This window comes from Phaethon lepturus, unplaced genomic scaffold, assembly GCF_000687285.1.
Source record: "Phaethon lepturus isolate BGI_N335 unplaced genomic scaffold, ASM68728v1 scaffold7205, whole genome shotgun sequence".
In the NCBI taxonomy this organism is placed as follows: domain Eukaryota; kingdom Metazoa; phylum Chordata; class Aves; order Phaethontiformes; family Phaethontidae; genus Phaethon; species Phaethon lepturus.
This window is the reverse complement of record NW_010539777.1, coordinates 1-21,142: the sequence shown is the minus strand read 5'-3', so window position 1 is coordinate 21,142 and position 21,142 is coordinate 1. Positions and strand designations below refer to the sequence as shown.

General features: G+C 37.3%; 1 protein-coding gene across 1 annotated transcript; it reads right to left on the bottom strand.

Annotated features, from left to right (window-relative positions):
- Positions 1 to 204: 204 nt before the first annotated feature.
- On the bottom strand, positions 205 to 19,001 carry SH3RF1 (SH3 domain containing ring finger 1; the record flags this gene model as incomplete). Its single annotated transcript, XM_010287215.1, has 7 exons — positions 205 to 539; positions 2,601 to 2,941; positions 6,405 to 6,664; positions 6,829 to 6,999; positions 9,350 to 9,504; positions 17,675 to 17,785; positions 18,699 to 19,001. Coding segments are annotated over 7 exons (1,676 nt in total), but the record flags the coding sequence as incomplete, so codon positions are not given.
- Between the last annotated feature and the right edge of the window lie 2,141 nt (positions 19,002 to 21,142).

Below are 21,142 nucleotides of genomic sequence, written 5' to 3'. Positions count from 1 at the left end.
TTTGAGTGTCCATTCATTCCACGACCTCAAAGTAACACCAAAAGTAAACAAACATGAGTGTTGGTTGCTAAGCATATAAAGCACTGTTAAAAAGTAAGTTTCATTTTGCTATAAAACCCCAACATTTTCTAATATACACTGCAAGTGTCACAGAACAGATTTTTTTTTTGGGTTGCCAGAGTCTAGGTGTGTAGGATCATTTACCTTTCACAGACAAGGGGCCTGGATTCATTCAGAACTGGACCCAGGGATGAGCAAGGCTGCCGAGGCGGCGGTGCTATCGGAACAGAGGAATCCAGGGAACTTGTTTTCCGATGCAGCGTCTCCTGTGCCAGTCCAGAGACCTCACTGTCGGTGGGACAGGATCCAGCTTTGCTGTGACCGCCTGCTGATGGAAGCTCTGGCCCGACTGCACCTTGCAGGGCTAACTCTGCGGCTGCTTGCTCAGCCTCCAGTGTTGGTGATGCTGGAGGTGACAATCGGGGCTTGCGTTTAGCAGATGCTCCAGAAAGCAGTTTCAGCAAACCTTTTTTTTCTTTCTGTAAACCAAAAGCAGTGCCTCATTTTAGAACAAAAGTCTCCCGTGAAGAGTTGAACACTTCCTTCTGATAGATGCCATTGTGATCAGACACGACTCAGTAAATGAGATATTTGAAATTGTACAGATGACAAAAAATAATTATGAAAATTATAAAAGAGAAAGATAATTAGTAAAATTTGAAAGAGAAAAACGGTAAGTTTCACTTAGTTAAGGCTTACTTTAAAAGCCAATGGCACTGGCCCAAAAGTCTGTCTAGAAATAAGAGTGAGGAGTTAGATTCCCACAATGGGAATCTAAGAAATAAAACATTTTGTTAACATGGACGTTTCTAGGAAGGCATAAAGAGTTGTTTCAAACCAAGCAGGCAGGAAAGTCTGCCCTGGAGGCTGCTGTTTAGATAAGTGTCTTTTACTTATCCTGCCTCAGTAAGAGAAGACCTTCATGATTTAACAGAAATTTGCCACAAGGGGAATGTATTGTGTTTTGCTGCTCTGCTAGAGGGGAGAATTGTAAACATTCCTTCTGCTTGTCCAGACAGGAATCCCTGAAGACTATTACTTACCCTGAAGAGAATTATTTAAGTAGCTTTTGTGTTTCTTGTCTTTTTTTTTTTTTTAAGGGGTGTGGCAGTGATCTTCTTACCAACCCTTTGACTGAGTGAATTTAGTGCTTATGAGAGGTGCCAGATTGTAAGCCCTGGAGACAAAAATAAGCTATTTAACCACAGAAAGAGAAAAGCCTGAGCAATGTGAGATTTTTATTATAGCTTGGGATGCAGGAGAATTGGTGAGCAGTGAATGAAAAATTCTCTGTCCTTCTTCCAAGTCTCCAATAACTTAAAGCTATTTCAGCAAAGAACTGCTGTCTAGCAAATGTGAAAGAAAAAAAGAGAAACTCAAAGAAATTAACGCAGTCCAAATATGTTAGCATCTTTAACCTTAAACTATAAATAAGTTTTCTAAAAGCACTGCCTAAGGACACCTCAATCTGATTTCAGTGGCTATGGCTAAAGTAATTTTAAAACAAAGTTCTAGGTACCTCCATTTAACAATGATCAACAGAAATAATTAAAAAGTGGGTGAGATTAGTGCACAGCCTATGATTAAAACCATCATTAAGGAGTGCACATGGGTGAAAACTAGTAAGGTAAAACTCAAAAACATTTGAGATGTAAAGAAGGTTGTCAAAAGGAGAAAAAAAATTCTAACTACCTCACAATTGTAAAACAAAACCAGTTGGAAAGTTGGAGGAATGGTTCTGCCTACAATATAACATAATCACATGGCTTGTTGGACAGTGAGAATGACTTTAGACACAGGAAAATACTTCAAATAGAAGAAAGGAAAGCAGAAGCACTACATGCTCAACTGATCTACATTTAGAAAAGCCAGAGTTACATGCTTTTTTTTCTTTGTCCAATGAACATTGCTGGTAATGTGTTTTTCATAATCTCTCAGTGTGTCTGCTTAATAAGGCAGGCAACCTAAAAGAATACTGATTTTTCACTAAATATTAGGTTTATTTTATTAGACTGAATTTTTTATGTTCCTGCAAGTTCATAGTTTTTTTGGTTTGGTTTTTTGTTTGGTTGTTGGTTTTTGTTTGTTTTTTTTTCTTTTCGTTTCTCATTACAGGCTTATTAGTTTACAGATACTTACTGATAACATTTGCTAACCATACAACTTTCTAAAGTATTCAGGAAACTGACTGCAGGTAAAGAAAAAAACCAAAATACTTAGAATTCCAACAGTTAACCCAGTAATTCTTCTGAACTTTATCCATTTACCTTTTGTTTTTCCTGCTTAAGGCATGAACCTGCTACCCTATTTTAATCCTTCTCCAAGGTCTGCTCTGTATTTTATCCATCCTGAATTATTCTTGTATGGCCAAGAATAAACTTGCCCATAGCTGTAGTCACAAAATGGCTGAGTTTCAGGCTCAGTCTTAAAAACCTTACAATGCCGCTATTCAGCAAGTGTAAGAAAAAAACACAGATCTCTTAAAAGTTTGCATGATGAAAATGGCAGAATTCAAGGGAGTGATTTTATTCTCTACTCACCTTGCCATCCTTGTCCACTTTACTGACAGCAGCATTTCCACCAGCTGCTAAAGCACTCTCTGGAGATGCAGGGTGAGTGTTTACAGTTCTCCCACTAATATCTCCGTCCAAAGATGAAGCAGCAATGTTGGGAGAATTCAAAGAAGCTGCTGCACATGCCAGTGGGATGGTTGAGCGGTTCGCATTCACAGCCGTGATGTAAGCAGCAGTATTTGGAAGCTGGGGCTGGAGCTGCTGGGAATGGTGGGGAATGATCACGGCTGCAGGAATAAGGCATGCTGGACTCTGTGCTTGTATGGGTGTGACTGCTGCTGTAGGTCTTTCTTGACTGTGTGCAGTAACTAGAACGAAAGAATAAAATGTGAGAGGGCTCATCTTTTCACACGACACACAAAGCGAGGTACAGTCCCTGTTATAGCTAATCAGTCATAAGAAGCTTCCTTCCTATCTGCATAACTTCCATTTATATTACTCTAATGACATCTTAAGACAGCACCAAATTTATCTCACCAGAATCAAGTAGCAGCATATGCTACAAATAGAAGAATAACAGCACTGCAACTCTTGTGGAGAAATCCAAGTTGCTATGTAAAACGCTTCACATACAGACAGAGATGCAAAGTGAAGATTACATTTTAGTTCATAAGAGCTAGCTAAACCCTGCCTGGAACTTGTTTGTTCCTTTTAATATCCTGTGTAGTTGTCAGGGCGCATAAAACAAAGTAGGAAGAAACACTCCTTATAGAAGCTGCTAAAAATAATTGGATTGTTTTCCCTAAACTATTCACAAAATCCACAACAGATTTAGTGGGCCTTTCAAACAATAAGTACAGTGGCAATTACTGCTATGAGTGGTTTCTCTGAAAATGTAAGCTATTGTCTCTTGGCATGTTTAAATATAGAAGTGGATTTACCCATACCCCTGTGAAATAAAAGGAACATCTACACTGGAAGTTGGAGAATAGCACAGGGCTGAATATACTAACCTGGGCTGCAGCCTAGCTGCAAAGCACAGAGCTCTGCATGAACTACTTTATCCTTTCCAAGAAGCAACACTGCTATTATAGTTATATGGTCAACCATACATGCTTTTGGATCATTTCAACAGCTTGGGTACCTCTGCACCATTGGGTGGTATGAAGACATCCTAACCAAAAAATATAAGGCAAAATGCAGCATCTCAGTGCTGCACAGACTCCTTCCTTCAAATAGTCCGAAACTTAGTATCTGAGGAGGGGTCATCCCTCTATCTTGGTGCATGTATCTCAAAGGTATCAATTCAGTCTGATTTTTAGAGTTTCAGGCTTGTTACAAATGATAGCCTGGAATCAAGCCTCCAGCACTTATTCCCTTTTATTCTGCTCTCTACAAATTCTCCTGGTAATTTGGTTAGATTGCATCAACAGTATATTAGAGAAGACTGACAGAAGTTCACAAATTTGATATAACAATCCTACAGTATTATACACAATTACAGTCTCTATGATAAGAGCCACACATTCTTTCTTAAAAAGAAAGCACCACTAAATGCTATGTCTATTTTCTGATATGTAGCGTCTTCCCCTGTAGCAGACCCTTCCTAACTCTGAGTACCATGAACATTTCAAAAAAGAAGATAAGGAGAGTGCAGCAAGATTTTTTTTTGTAAAAAACAATTACTAACACTGCCATTTGTTCATGAGACAAAGTCACTTTTCTTACAGGTAGCTGCTGTTCTTCAAGATACGTCTATACTTACATGCACTCAATGGAGTACAAGCATGGAATTAGCTTTCTGGTTTTGTTTTCTTATCCCTGATGGAATCTGTAGGAAAAATGCTTTGAGTCACCCTAATTTTCATACAGTTCATCCTTTAATGAAACCATTTTCTTCCCGGTTCTTTTCAATCAAAGAATGCATAACCCCTCAGCGAGGGGTGATGTCAAGCAATGTCTCCCTAAAATCATTTGAAGAAGGGTCCTTGAAGTCCTCAACTAAACTGAAACTGAAGAACAGCCCTGCAAAATGCAGCACTGGTCTGTGAAGCCTCATCAAAAGGGTAACATTCAGCAAAGGTGCTAGGGAAACCTCAAGATGATCACGTTTCAGATGCTGACTATAAAGTTCTCTGTAACATTTGAATATAACGCAGACATTACTGCTTCAATTCTCAGGCCCTTGTAAGGGACAGATCTGTTTTTGTGACTGAACAGTACACCTTTACACTGCAATCTAATGTTAAATTCCCTGTGAAGAGAGTGCAGTCCCTTTGATTTTTCCATTTTGGACCTGAAAAGTTGATGGGAAGTATGTTGTCATGTTTTCCAGCTGAATGGAACTGTAACAGCTTATTCATCTTGACAGTGGTGCGGAGATGTGGGGACATAAAGGCCTCTGGAGCCCACAGGAGCTTTTCTCCTTTGTGTTGTCACTTTTGAGCTTCTACGCAACTCAAAAGAAGGATTTAGAGTAGAAACCTCCTATGCCTGAGAGGCAGGAAAGTACAGATGCTTTGCTTAGTTTCTCTTACCAGACGCCAATAGCACCTGGCTATTTTTATTTAAAGGTAAAGAATAAAGCTGTTACAGACAACTATCGTATGTGTTCCAGCCTAACATCAGACTGGAGGAAGATGGGGCCAATTAAGGAAATACCTGAAGCCATACGTACATACCCTACTTCCAAAATGAAACCTGGTGCTGACATCTAAACATGCACAGGGTGTTTTAGGAGATCCATGACTCTGAAGAGGGAATGGGCTAATTCATGGATGTTGAGACCATAAGAAACAATCATCCTTAAGGGGATAACAGATAATACCATTTGCATCTTTTGCTTTCTCTTCTGCTCTGTCAATAAGAATCTTGTGATTAAAAAAAAAACACCTTTGTCACAGCTCTCAGCCAAGAGACCTTAGGCCCCAAATTCAAGGCTGAAAGAGGGAACACTGGGATAGTTTGAAAGGGAATATTTTTTTTTCTTTTCTTTTGAGGCCATAGAAGCAACTGGAACAGATTAGGCTCCAGTTGTGTGGTATTTTCCCAGCCTGGCAAATCCACAGAGGAGTGCATGGATTGGGTAAACAAAAACTCTTGAAAACACCACTATCAATCTTTTTAGATCTGGGTTTAAATAACAAGAAGGCATGTTTCACTATGATGTGGCCTGCCCCAGACAGTAAAGGCAGAGTTATACCTGTCAGAAATACAGATTTTTATGACATAGATGGTATGAAGCCAGTATAGCCTTAGTGCTTCAGAGCCAAAGCTGAAAGAAGTTGCAGTCAAGTTTAGAGAACAAACTGGAACGCCGAAGGACCAACCCTGAGCCAGAGTCCTGAAAATGAAGGAGGAATGAATGCTAGAGGTCTTCAAAGATGTTAGGAGAAAACTGAACAGTGAATGCTAAATTACAGCAATCTGTGGCTGTTACGCAGTCAATATGAAAAAATAAGCTATGACTCAGATGTTCTTACCACTTTTATTACTATATGAATTGCATACGAATGGGGAAGCTCAAAGAATGTCCCCATCCCAGATACTGCTGGAATAAAAAAAATTCCATCTAAAGTACATGCATATAAATTCCCAACAGTACGAGTACGTATGTACGCACAGCTGCTTAGAGGAGAATAATAAAAGATTCAACAATTTAGAGATATATATTGTCATTTCAGAAAGCATTCAACTCAAAAAAAACACAAGATAAAAAATGCTTTTAAAAAACCCAACACGTATTTACACATACCCTGACTCCAGCCACTTGCGCAGACAAACCCTACAGTTTGTCTACCACACATAAAAAGCTTTATTTTATTTTTTTACCTGTTCTAACTGCATTGCGAGCCTGGTTGACTGTCATTTGTCCTGTCACGTGCATAAGGACTTTAGTTTGCGGACTAGTTTGGATATGTGCTGCAGAAACCACAGCTGTGGGTACTGTGCTTGAGTTCACTGCCACACCATTCCCCTGGAGCTTCTGAGATGTTCCACTAGCAGTGGAAGGGCTGACCATAGTCACTACTCGTCCCGTTTGGCCAGCGGTAGACATGGGAACTTTTGTTTGTGATGCACTTGTCACTGTCCTGCCAAAATTAAAAAGCAAAACACTAAAACACAACTGAAAAAATGAGCTAGTTACTAAAACCCGTAGCTCTTCTATTATCCAATTTTAGCATTAAATAGAAGAATGGAATCATTTTGGACTTGAAATTAGATAAACTATTTAGACACTTGTATAAAAATATACCTTGTAACTGGAGCCACATAATTTCCCGGAAAAACACCAATCTTGCTTGTATGCATGGAAGTTCCCTTGAACCAGCCATCTTGACAGCGTTCAAACACTAAGAACATTTCTCCCTTACGCAGTTCCAGTTCATCATCTTTTCGAGGAGTGTAAGGGTATATAGCAATATACCTAAAAGACAGGAAAGTAGATGCAATTGATAAACCTAAAACAACTGCAAACATCACTTATATTTTCTGGCAGAGAGAGTTCATCCAGAGACGAGAAGGCATGACAGAAAGGGTTATGTGTTAGTTGATCAATCATATAGTTTTAACATTAAAATAGAAGTTATGTCACTATTAAGGAAATAATGACCATTAAGAATATCCTTATAACTCCACTTTAATGTAATGTACAATACTTCTAATAAGATTGTCCATTTTCTTAATTAAGTTAGTGAACTTAATTAAATAGGTGTTTATCAGCTACAGATCCCAGCATATCCCACTTCTCTCTCCTTACACCTGCTTCTCGTATCTCTTACACTTTGTGACATACAAAATTTTTGTTTTTCTGGGGGAGGTGGGGAGCATGGAGAAGTTGTTAGTTGGGAGTGAAAGATCAGTATCAGAACTACTTTTCAAATTGCAAAATTGGAATCTCCTTGTGCAACTGCAGTGCCAAAAAAAAGATGCGTTACTAGAGCTTGAAGTCTATGGGTAAGGTATCCAACAGTTATTCACGTGTAAAGGTCACTTCCTTTTTTATCCTTCTAAGCAACATTAATGCATAATACAGTGCATCTGAAATCATACTGAGAGCTCAGAAACGTTATGCATTTTTTCTTTTGAAAAAAAACATGCTTAGGAAAAAAAAAAAAGGTAAAAATAAAACTGAAGCTCCTGCAGTTGCATGCTGGAATATTCCTAGGGAAGTCTTCAAATAAGATTGCACAATTTCCTATTATGATGTTAAAAAGCGACATTGTTTTAACCACCACTGTTCTATTTTCTGCCACCAGAAAACTGTTTAAACCATTTATATAAAAATGTTTATATAATTATGGATTCAGACCTATGGGAAAGAGCATTCTAATAAATCACATTTTCTCAAAAAGAATACACTTTTCACAAAAGGACCCACAATTACTTGCAATGCTACTCTTGCCCACTCCCCTTGCTACCCCAAGGGTAGAAAAGCAGCTTTACAGAACATTCTCCCATCAAAATTGTCTCTTGTGCACAGTAACGACAGCGTTAACTGTATGCTTCTCTTTTTTGCATTATGTTTTTGTTCCTTGCTGTCCACACAGGAAACTTTGCATTATCTGCAAAAATGCTTTAAAGGCAATATAGGTACCTGGTAAAGCAAGTCCAAAACATGCTTTAAAGGCAACATATGACACACTGGCAACAAAATGCTTCACTGGTACATGGTTTAGGGGTGATCTACAGGCCACATACTGAAGCTCTATGGGAAAGCAAGTGATGTGCTTTAATTGGTGTTCATTAACTTCCCTTTTAGTTAAATCATTGCAAATTTCATTAGTATCCTCATACAGAGCAACCCTTTGAAGATGGAGGATGGGAATAAATGAGATGGGAACTTGATTAACTGCACTAAGCACAATAATCCATAAGAAGCAGTGTTAAAATGCTCGACACTAAAGAAACAACCCAAATCCAGATGCACCTGCTATACAAGAAGGGTGCTCTCTTGGAGTGGGAGGAAACCTGGTGGGAAGATAAAAATAAAGACACAGAACAAAAGCAGTCCTTGCATTATTCAAATGTGCCCTATTAGATGGTTCAGCCACTTCTGAATTTTATTTTTTTCTTTTATTGTTCTTATTCTCCAAGCTGCACACAATGAAGTTTACAAGAAGAAAGATGCTGTCAGCAGCACATGTTAATATATAAAACATTTTCACCCAGAAGGATGATGCACATTTGCTTGTATTACAAGTGTGAAGACACAATACTAACTAGCAGCTTTCTGCCTTCATTCCAAATTACCATCCATTAATTAACTGAACTGTAGAATCTTCAGTCAAATTTCACTACATACACAAGCAGTCTGACAATGACATGCTAATATAACAGTCTAGATGAAATACAGCACTTTCTGTGTTTTGGCATAAGTTACTCCATAAGAGAATAGCCTTTTCATTCCACACTTAACAGAAAACATTGAATAAATTCACTCCAGAGTTTGCCACTTGCGAGTTACACAGTTTTCATTGCTAACTCAAGTATTCATTCATCTTCTGCACGATAAACACTTAATATTTTTGAAGTGAGTCCTTTCTATACACAGCAACAGCTGATTATATTTACCTAAGACATAAATAACCTTCAGTGTGAAGGCTGTTTGGGGATATCACCCTTATGTATGTTTTTTGTTGCTTTTGTTCTGAGTTGTATGCTTGACTTTCTGGGAATTTTAGCAGAACATAGCCAACTGGCATGATATAAGTACACGTGAAGTTATTGATCTCAGTCCATTTTTCTGACTGGCGAAAAGTTTTAATTTTACTTACACACTTGGACGAGTCTGTGGTCGTAAATGTGCCATTTGGTCAGTTGATCCTGATGTAGGCCTTTGTACTACACCTGCGGACTGAGGTCCAGAAGAGGCCGATGCAACGACTGCAGCAGACAAGAGAGGTGGTGGTGGAAGTGGAGGATTCATATTCTGATTTTAGGAGAACAACAAAAAAAAAAAAAATAGCAACAGCTGATCAACATTGTTTGATGAGTTGAATCAGTTGCAAAACCAAAGTATGATATTCAAGGAGATGGAAAGAACACAGCTGAGTTCAGTATTCCTTTACCTACTGGTACAATAGAACCGTACAGTTAGGTTTGTCTTTATTTCTCTTTTTCCAGTTTAAAATCTTGAAGTCTTGGCAGCTAATTAAGCAAGTCACAAGCAATTTCTCAGCACAGGAAAAACGGTAAGCTTTGTTTCCAATTGTAACATCTTTAGGATAGGACTCAATAAAAATTCAGAAGCCTTCCAGGAGGTAGATTTTGCATCCTACTGCTGACTGTACTTCAAAACATGATTGTTGTTGTAACCTGAAGTTGAAACATAATATACAATTCAGCAGCAGTGCACCCAAACCCACCCATTCTGGGGAAAATTTTCTTTTGATGTATGGGTCACAAAAGCGAGCACAATATGAGACCATAGTCACTGAGCTATTGTTACCACTTTCTCCTATTCTTCTAGTTTAAAGAGTTAGCTTTTGAAATTCAGTATTATCAAGATTGGTAATCTTTAACAAACACCCCAGTAAAAATGCACAGTTCCTTTACAGGCAGATCGTAATGGGGGTCCTGCCTACAGGCTTCTGTGCCTTTTGAGAATCAATGGAGCAATTGTTACCTTCTGCTCTGTAAAGCCTCAAACAATTCTTTAGGACCTTGTGTACTGACGCTCCTGGGAAAAGTCTCTCACAAAAGGAGAACTTTTCCTTGCCCCCATCCAAAAATAATTATTTGTGTTACAGCGCACACAAAAAAAAGAGTAAAAAAACCCCAACCTCCACACATTTGAAAATGTGAAATTGAATTAATTTCAAACATGATCTTTGACTTAACGCAATCCTTTAATATTGAAACAAAACTCTAAACCATGCCACTTCAGGTTTAAAAACCACATAAAAAATATGAATTAGCAAAATGTCCTGAAGTACTGCCTGGCTCTTCCAGTACACCAGCATATAAATGCACAGCATTACATTATCAGTTTGGAAAATAAATAATTGAAAGTCATTTTAATTCCGCTCAAACAGCCTACTTCTAAAGGTTTTGTTTTGCTTTTCTAAAAAAGAAAAAAAACAAAACACCAAAACCTATAAGGAAAATAAGTTTTAGTTCTACACTGTGTGATTATTACCTCGCTGCATTGGGTGAAAGTGTTAATAAAAAGACAGCTCTCTGAACTAGTCTTACACTCTCAAGATACAGCAAAGCACAGCATGATTAAAAGCTTTCAAATCTAGAGAAAACTAATTAACTCTTACAGTTTTGCAGCAAAAATTCTTATACTCAGTTATGATAGGAACTGCATGGTATATTGTGAAATATTCTTATTTTATTTAAAGTTTTTTTTCTGATTGTACTTTAACAATTTCTGAAGACCACACAGGCCTCGTGTATCCAACACAAAGCAGACATGACCTGCTGGAGAAACATCATTGTGAGCTTTGATACCAATAGTTGAGTTATTTACAAAAACGGCAATTGCATTTGCTTCACATTCTAGATCCCCATCCATCCAACAATCTTTTTAAAATATCTTGATAATTCATACTGAAATACCAACATTTCTCTTTCAGTTCTTTACAGCAGAAGCTATTTCCCCCTCCCAGTCAGCCTCAACAAATGTCTTATCTGAATCCAAGCTGAATGTAAGCATCTAACTTTTAGGCAACCTGTCTATAGAATATAAACTCAAATCTTTTTTTAGGCATCTAGATTCCTTTATACATGGTAGAACCTGCAAATCCACATTAGCAGATGATTAGCTGGAAAGTTTTAAAATTAAACCTATTCATGCGCAATATCAAGGTTGTCACGACTCCACACTTCCTATGTCTCTAAAGATGTAAGTGCTGGGCGTTGTGTTTTACTCATTTGAACACACAATATACATTGAATTTTTAGCTGCAGTAAAGGCACCTTCCCAGCTCTATTTTATTCTGCTTTATTCAGGTTCTGCTCCCCTCTCGGTGTCTATTAGTATGGTAACGAAACCAGCAGTGAGCCACAGCCCAATTATACTCCTGAAGACTTGGCAAGTACTTAGAAATCTAAATAAACTACCTGATAGGCTTTAGAGGACTAACACTCCTCAGCTTACACTGCTACAACTTAATAAAATAGATCCAAATGCTCTAGCCAAGTTTTCAAGAAGTTTTCTGGCATGTAACCCTTTTTCTAGCTATTGAGAAACATACCTACGTCCAGAGCACAAGCTAATTTTGATGGTTCCCATGTTCAACATTTTGTGAAAGAATATATGCAAACCCCATTAGTGATTTAATAAAAAACACTTATCAAAATAATTAAGAGTATTTTTATTTTAGATAGTTGAGGGGGGAAAATTAAAAGTTTCTGAAACTTCTTTTCAGACCACAAGTGTACTTTCAAGCATATAAAACAGCAAATCAGTGATAAAGGATTTTTTTTAAATTGGAAGATGAAACACTACATATTTGATGCTTAATTTGTGTAAAAACTTCAAATAGTACCTATACTCATGCTCTAGAAACTCATACGTATTGCTAAGTTTAAATATAATTAGGCTGCATTCCCATATCAGTCAACTGGAGATCAATAATCATCTCACCCAAAGAAAAACAAAAGGCACAGCAGAGGAAAAAACCCCATTCATTATCTGTCTTCACTCCCACAAGGTCTAGAAAAAAAAATATATGACTTGCAAAATCCCCTGAGGGCTAACAAATTAAGGCTCATGTTTAACAAAATTCCTAAACTATAAATATATGTTATCAAGAGCAGGCCTCATACGAACCTCATCGTTTCTTTCAGCTGCTTCCTCTCCCCAACAAAAGTCGATTTGAATTTTTGTTGGTTCGAACTCAGACAGTTCTTACTTAAACCTCCTTCTTACTTATGCTGTTGAATCAGCTGGAACTACATGAGAGCGCTAAATGTCATCGTTATACTACAACTCTCACAGCTTGTGCCTCATTAATAATAATTCAGACTACCTCATATAATTTAACATAGAGGGCAATTTTTTTTAAGTGTGTGGGCAAGAGAACAAGAACCAGAAAAAACAGGAGTTTTCTTTTTAAATTTTTGAAACCTTTGGCACGTGAGTGAACATAAACTATCCAAATATAGATTACCTATTTCTGTTAGTTAAGTGCACATACCAAGACACCATTTCAAAGTCAACTTATTCAATCTGCAGAAGTAGCAATATGGATATCTAGGTCGACTGCAGTCCAAAATACTTTTAACTTCTCAAGAGACTGTAAAGGCAGAATAAAAGGAAGGTAAGTTATCTGTTGTTGCTACATTCTGTTTTTCTTCTGCTGCTTTTGAATGTAACTTTAACTTTGCTGTGGTATATTTTGTCTCTGTTTTTCCCATATCATGGTTCAAATCACATACTTCCTTTAAGAGTTTTTTCAGCAAATTCTATGGCAACTAGATCTCCTCCATTAGATAACTACCTTATAAATTACATCCAAGAATTTCCTCCCAAGTAAATGGGCATTGCATAATTGTACGTGCATATTTTCACCCAACAACTACTGAACTTCACATCTGCTATTTATATTTTATAAAGAACTTCAAATATACTAAGCACCTACAAGGTTCAAAAATGCCAGTGGCCAAGAAGAGCAGGCCAATTAATGACACCATTAAGGGCAAAGTTGTGGTTTGAAGTCCCAGAGAACCGTGTGAGTGATAATATCAAGTCAAAAGCCTAAGCTGGGAGAAGTTTGTCTCAGTTCATAGCTTCTTCAATTTCAAAGAATCAAACCTCAAAACACAAAACAGGAATTAATGCTGCTGGCTAAAGAACTAGGCTACAGAACTGCTGCTGTAAAATAAAACTTTTAAATAAATTATCACAGGTTTTCTGAATGCAAATTAAAATTTGCTTAAGTGATACAAGCAGCAGATAGTATATACGGTCACTCGACAAAAGCACTCTAATTCCTAAGTCTTATCTGTGTCAATTTTGGCTACAAATTCGTAAATTAATTCCTTCATACAACGTTTGGTACCAAAGAGCATCTACAGAAGATTATTATGGACAAAATAAAATCAATACAATTGGCATTTTTTTGAACCACCATAATCTTTCCCAAAGTAACAGTGTAAACAAACTAAAAAGTGATCCTGTATGTGTACACAGATAAAGGACTCACAGGCTCCTCTGGGCTACAAATTAATCCCAACTGTCTTAGAGAAACTTGCTGCCCAACAAGACAGCTCAAAATATCTCCTCTTAACAATAAAAAAAAAGATGCATAAGTTCAGGATTAAGGTAAAGGAATATATCCTCCTTTACTTCACTGACGGGGAATCATGCTCATCCTTTCTGATTTTTTCCCCTTTAATATGAGTTTGGCCTGAAGTAAAAGAAGTTGTATAAATGGTTTGCTCTGAAAGAACAATCAATTACTTTAAATAGTGTTATAAACGCCAGAACGATTGACAGGAAGAAGATCCAATTAACCCATCTTCGTGGTAAAGAGAAACTCTCCCTCTTCCAGTCCAACTTCCTTGTCATTTGCTTAGTATTCAGAAATGAAGAAAAAGCTGAAGGGAGAAGCTTTGAGAAATGCAGGAGTTTATACTTACAAAAGCAAAAAATACAAAAGCGAAAGGACTCAAGCCAACCACTTCTGATGTATTAAATCATACAATCACAATTGTCCCGTAGCTTAAAATTAATGCTCTGAACATCAGGGAGGGTATTTCCAGAAGGGAAACATCTAGAGACACAAGAACTTCACTTTCTCTCCTGACCTGTCAGAACTGTTTTGCACATTTCTAAAATTAGAACAAGAGTTTATGAAGCAAGAGGAAAAGTGGAGGTAAAAGACACACTTCACAGTCTGTGACAATAAACTGGATCATCATCTAATATCATCTATAAAAAAGAACATGGGACTGTAGCCTGAGTTGTCAGCTCGTATTTTAGTCATGCTGAAAACAAGTCAAGAAGAAACAGAACATTATGTACAGAAGGTTATTGACTTTTAAAGAGGGTGGCAGAGAATAATTTAGATTCTCAATGGGAATTATATGCCTAATTGGAAACATAACCAGGAACATGGTTATCACAAAGAGAAAGTAGCACTCCAGGATACAGGATGATCATGTGGCAGGAGTTTCACTCCATGCTGCATTTAGCACTATAATTTAATTCCTGTGAGTACCGATGGTGAGACTGCTTTTGAACATGCTTATGCAACTAAAGCACCCGAGGTTCTTTAATGACTTTGCATCAGCACCAAAATAAAGTATTTTTCAATGTTGGCATCAAAGAACAAACTACTGATTCTTAATAACAAACAAAAGTGTTTGTTACTGAGAAGAGGGAAAAAAAAAAAAAGCAACTTCTGACAGAGCTTTTGAAATTATGCCTTTCTTTTTTTTTTTTGAAATTATGCTTTGAATCCTGCCTACCCTGGTTGGACTTGATGATCTTGAAGGTCTTTTCCAACCTTAATGGTTCTGTGATACCCCATCCTCTCCAAAACATGAGTGTCTCAGCTACAAATCAAACCAATGTGTTAGCTAGACTTGTATTCTGCCTAACAGCACAAATGGTACCAAAACTGATTTTGTTTGCTCATTTCTTACTGGTATTTTCTGAAGGACAGGATGAAAGAAGTATAAAAGATTACACGGATTAGTATGTAAGCAGCTAATTGTTTGTAGTATTAGATGTATACCCCAGATGCAAAAAAAAGGACCTGGGGGTCCTTCCTGATGGACACCAAGTTGAACATGAGCCAACAATGTGCCCTTGTGGAAAAAAGAAGGGTAATAGTATCCTGGGCTGCATTAGGAGGAGTGCTGCCAGCAGGTCAAGGGAGGTGATCCTTCCCCTCTCCTCAGCACTGATGAGGCCAAACCTGGAGTATTGTGTCCAGTCCTGGGCTCCCCAGTACAAGAGAGACACAGACCTGCTGGAGAGTCCAGGAAAGCATCACTAAGATAATTAAGAGACTGGAGCATCTCTTCTATGAGGAAAGGCTGAGAGCTGGGACTGTTCAGCCTAGAGAAGGCTCAGGGGAACTCATGAATGTATATAAGTACCTGAAGGGAAGGTGCAAAGATGACATAGTCATGCTCTATTCAGTAGGGCCCAGTGAAACACAAACTGAAACACCAGAGGTTCAGTCTGAAAGAAACAGTTTTTCACTGTGAGAGTGACTGAGCACTGGCACAGGTTGCCAAGAGAAGTTATGCAGTCTCCATCTTTGGAGATATCCAAAAGCTGTCCGGACACCATCCTGGGCAACTGGCTCTAGGTGGCCCTGCTTAAGTAGATGAGACTAGATGATTGGATGACGATGGTCCCTTCCAACCTCAACTGCTCTATGACATTAAACTATGAATCTAAATAGAAGGAGATTATTAACTGGTTCCAGATTAGCATACATTTAACAGTAGGATTGCACAGATGATCCACAGATTGAAGGAGTTGTTCACAATAAAAGGACACAGCATTGCTACTGCTCAACCTGCATTACCCTGCAAGGCAGGACGAAAGCACACTCTCTTTATAATTGTTAATAATAAGGTCATCTGTCTGAAGAACAAAGAATGTGAAATACACTTACCTGGATAAGAGCAATTACTGTATCACTAATGACGATGAAAACTTGTGGGATCATGGTGGATATTTAGCTGAACATAAACTTTGTGCTATGCTCAGGCCAAATGAATGAATACAAATTCTCAAGATACAAACATCAGACTAACAGGATAAAAGGGTCATACTATCAATATTTTCACCACTGAAAAAGACCCAGTTCTGGAATGCACTTACCATGTGCTTACCATGCCAGAAGGAAGTACTGGAGATAATTCAGAAAACAACAACATCACAATTTTAAGGACCGGAAAGCATAACTTAGAGTCACAAAGCAAGCTCTTAAAATGCAATCTCTCAGCTGCAACCCAGCCACATATAAGCATTTACTTAAAAAACAAAAAGTTGGTAACAGAAGACAGACAATTCTGCCTTCGATTTTGCAGACAAACGTGTAAAATGATCAAAGTGCCGAAAGTTGAAAACAAAACCAGACACATTTAGCAGCAAGGCTATTCATTATGTTTTACTTGCTTTAAAGGCTGCAAGGATAATTAGACACCTAAACAAGATCAAGCCTTGGGGTTGTTTGTTTTGTTTGTTGTTTGTGTTGGGTTTTTTTAAACAAAGTAGAGATTTATTATTCAACTGTGCCCCACCTCCCTACCCCTCCCCGGTTAGGGGCACAATTTTGGACTTGAAACAATAAATAAATTTTGAGAATTCCTATGGTCAAAATAAAGGCTCGTTAAGTTCCCTTGCAGATATCTGAAAATTGGTATCCACAACCTTTACTGCAGTTAAGGTCAGGATCTGATAAGTGCAGTATGATATAGAACATTCCAGAGCTTCTCCATCACAAGCACAGCAAAATACAGAATTTCAGTTGGTTTTGGAATGAAATCCTGCGCTTTTCGAAGACAATGTCATTTTCTTTGTCCAAAAGAAACAGCACTGCAGTGTATTCCTTCCTTTAGAAGATGGCCATTTGCAACAGTTTTTCATACTGATCTCCAAGAATCTAATGTTCTTCTGGCCACAGGTGGACACACAACTAAAATAATTCTATTTAATTAGGAGAAAGCAGAGTTTTGAAACTTACTTCAGAGAATCTCGATAATATTGAGCTAAGAAACAGAAATATGTGGCAGCTGTGGTCTCAATTGATTTTTTTTTTTTTTTTTTAAGATATTGCTTGTTTCCTCTAACCTTCCCCCCAGCATAATCTCTTTCCTACTCATGCTGAAAAGAAACACTGTTCTGGAAGAAAGTGTGCTTCTTGTGTTTACTACAACAACAAGAGGAAATCTGGAGAAATGGATATGCATGACAGGATGCAAACATTATTGTATCAATAATCCTTTGGCTATAGTTCAATGTAGACCATTGTCTACCACAAAGACAATAATAAACATAACAATAACATAATTTATTATTAAATTCATAATAAAATCATAATTTCAAATCAAAATTGAGACCAAAAAAAGAGACTGTACAGACCAAAGATAAATGGCAAGGCTGACTTTTCTTAAAATATACTTACACCAAGAGCAGCTTGGTAGGTAACTTCTGATGGGAAGGTAAATGAAGGCCCTGTTGTGACTGGGCTGCTAGGGGGTGGAGTCACAATTAGCCCTGTAGTACCGATATGAACCTGTCAAAGAAAAAAACCAAAAACAAACAGCAGGGTCAGTTCAGAGTAGTTTAATAAGAGCTGGTTTTGACACAGCTGTAAGCTTCATGGTCAAAATCACCAGTACTCTACTATCTGTAACTTTAGACAAGAATTAATTTTTTGTTAGATACTCATACAAACAGTATTGGATCACACCACTCACTTCTTTTTCCTCTTCCCTGATGTTTCAAACACTTTGGAGATACACTGAACTGGCAAGGCGAAACATACTTTTACCAATATTAGTTTTCTTTTTTTCCATAAAAGGCTGTCAGATCCCAAAGACACGCAAATAAAACATATTTACTAGCTTATATAAACTGCCACCAACATTTCTTAGCCTCCAGTACTCTTCTCCCAAAATGTAATCTCCATGTGAAACAGACAATTGTACAGAAAATACTGTAGCTTCTAACTAAACGCTTTGAAGAAACAGGAGATTAACAAATAAATAAAGCCAGATATATATTTCTATTAATCACAATCAGATTAATATGGTACATTTCTGGAATTCATGTAACTTTCAAGTTGAATCTACCTTTTACTTGCATGCACTTTATTAATATCCAAAATTATATTCAATTTAGAGAAACTCCAAGAAATTAAATCACTCCAGTTTCTAGTTTCTACAGTTTAATAATCTGTGGCACTTAAGAAATTAACAACTGTGACAAAAATTAGCTTACAAGACCAAAAATATTTGCTATCATTGTATAAGAAGTGCTGTAAAATGTTTTCCTTAAATCCTCTCATGTCAGAAAATAAACTTTGTGAAAGCGTAAGTTATTATTAATTACATATAATCAATAATTTGAAGTAATCTGACAAGATCAGAAGCCTGTATATTTATTAAAAAATACAATTTATTTATATTTGATTTCATGGAAATTACCTGAGAAGGGGCACTACAGGAAAGTCCCGTCAGCTCACTTATGCGGGCTGCTGCAGTTGGGTTGCTGGAGCTGATGAGGACAGGAGGACTAATTTCCATTGAGTGGCGATTCTGAGAAGACTGTGAAGACTTGTTGGACATAGTGAGGGAGGTAAAAGAGTGCCGTTTTTTGGTGTTTTTCTTAGTATCGGTGTGCTTTTGGGTTGAATTGTTGTGGGCTGCCCCAGAGGTACCTTCTCCAGAGTCAACAGCAGAACCTGAGGGCTTATCCAACTCTATCAGCTGTTTGGCTGCTGTGTTAAACTACAGAAGACAGTCAGACATTAGTATTTGTTTATAAAAATCACCCAAATATAACAACAACAAATCTATTTTCCTTGTATTCAGAATAGAATGTAAAACATGCAATTTAAAACTGACATACTGACCTAGTCTACAAATTAGCCATTACAAACTCAATGCACTTACTGTTGGGCTGGCGTGGACTATCCATCAGAGGTAAAATTTCAATCAATAAAGGACATTATGCTCTAGTCTAGCCATGGCTTAATTCAGCAATATCCGCTGCATGTATTATCTAGAAGTCAGATTAATCACAGCAGCTCCATTTGACCTTATAATATAAAAATCTGTATTACAAAATTTCTTGAATGTTCATTTCATTTTAAGCCTTTTTTGTTTTGTTTGTAACTATGACATAAGCCCACACCTTTGCATGTGGGCTCTTGAGGACATTCCTTCTAGTATCCCTTGGTATTTAGGCATGTATCTTTAACACTACCAGTAGTAAAAAACAGGCTTCCTAAATGTAGACGTAAGAAGACAGTAGGACAAACTAAAGATCCAGTTATATCAGTATACTGCCTGACAACAAATAGCTATACAAGCATAAGATAGTATAAGGAGAAAAGAAACATATATTGGCAATTCTGTGGAAATACCATCTCAGCTTCTGAATTTTTTACCCATTTTCCCACAAGTCTTAAGATACCTACTATACTCATTAAGAGTTTTAAAGCAGTATTTTACCCCATCAAAACTCTACTAGACAATATTTTTTAATATAGAAAAGGTTTTCAAGTGGTATTTGAAAGAGGAGATCTGGAAGGAAATTCCATGCATATACAGAAGAAATAGACAAAGTTCAAAACTAGGACTACTGGAACAATGAGGAGTTGACATAAAAACCTACTAGGATGTAACAGTAGGAAAATTAAGATCACAAAATGCTTGAAGAGGAAGAACTACCTAGAACATTCTGCAGTGGAAGAGAGGCATAATGGGGGATTTGAAAAGGGATATAAAGATGAGAAGGTAGAATTTTTTCCTAAATATTGTTATTGTTGGTCCTTTAGAAGGCAGCTGAAGAGAACAGGAAGTATAGGACAAGACAATGTATATAAACATTCCTAAGAAAAAGGTGAACGACAGATTTTCCCTGCTAATACTGGGCATGGAAAAAATAATTTTGTACCACTTGTGTAGTACAGAAGACATAACCATACAGCTTTCTCCAATTAACTTGCAAGCCCATTATTTAGACAATTTTTTTTATTTATTAAATCTAAAATTTAGAGCAAACATACTTTTAACACACCAGTGAAAACAATGTTATTTTATCACAGAATACTGATCCAATGCTGAAGGACACGAAACAACTACAAAATAAGACCAGAAAAAGCCTGCTCTGCTACTCATCCTGTCAGGGTCCTATCCTTCATCATGGAAGAACATGCAGGCTTTTCAAAGACTAATCATTTCATACATTTTGCACATTTTATTTTTTCCAATTCAGGTTGAAATTCTTCATGTCCTTCCTGAGAATCTGTGTCTTCCATACTGTCTTATACAATGGTTGCAACCACTTCTACTCCTTGCTAAATAAGGGAGTAGATTAGATAAGAGTCTGTTCAGAAATTACACAGATCAGAGAAAGAAAAGCAGTAGTCATTTCTAAAACAAGAACTACTTAATTGGAATAGTTAAGGGATCACACAGGAACAAAACACAAAACCAAAAGCCACACGCTGCTAAAAGCACCCCAATGTACCCGTTACACCTAATTATGTTTGTCTACCTCCTGAAGCTATTTGTACTTGCAGAATCTGATTTCTTCTATGCAGAAGTATTATTTCCTCTCTATAAGAGAAGAGTTAAGGCTCAGCCATGGGACTGATTCAAATATAAGTAATGTGCTTGCTTCTCTACATAAGAAAGCTCAGTACAAGACAGTAGCATGAACCTAAACATGGAAGTGAATTGCATTTTCTTAGAAACAACCTGAAGATAGCAATAGTTGCAGAGCATTTTGCAGAGTGCGGTATACTTCTTGAGAAGAGAAATCAAGAACTTGCATGCATTTTCTAATGAAATGGCTACCAACTATTCAAGGTCACCATGGGAATGCATCCCACTCATCACAGAATCATTAAGGTTGGAAAAGA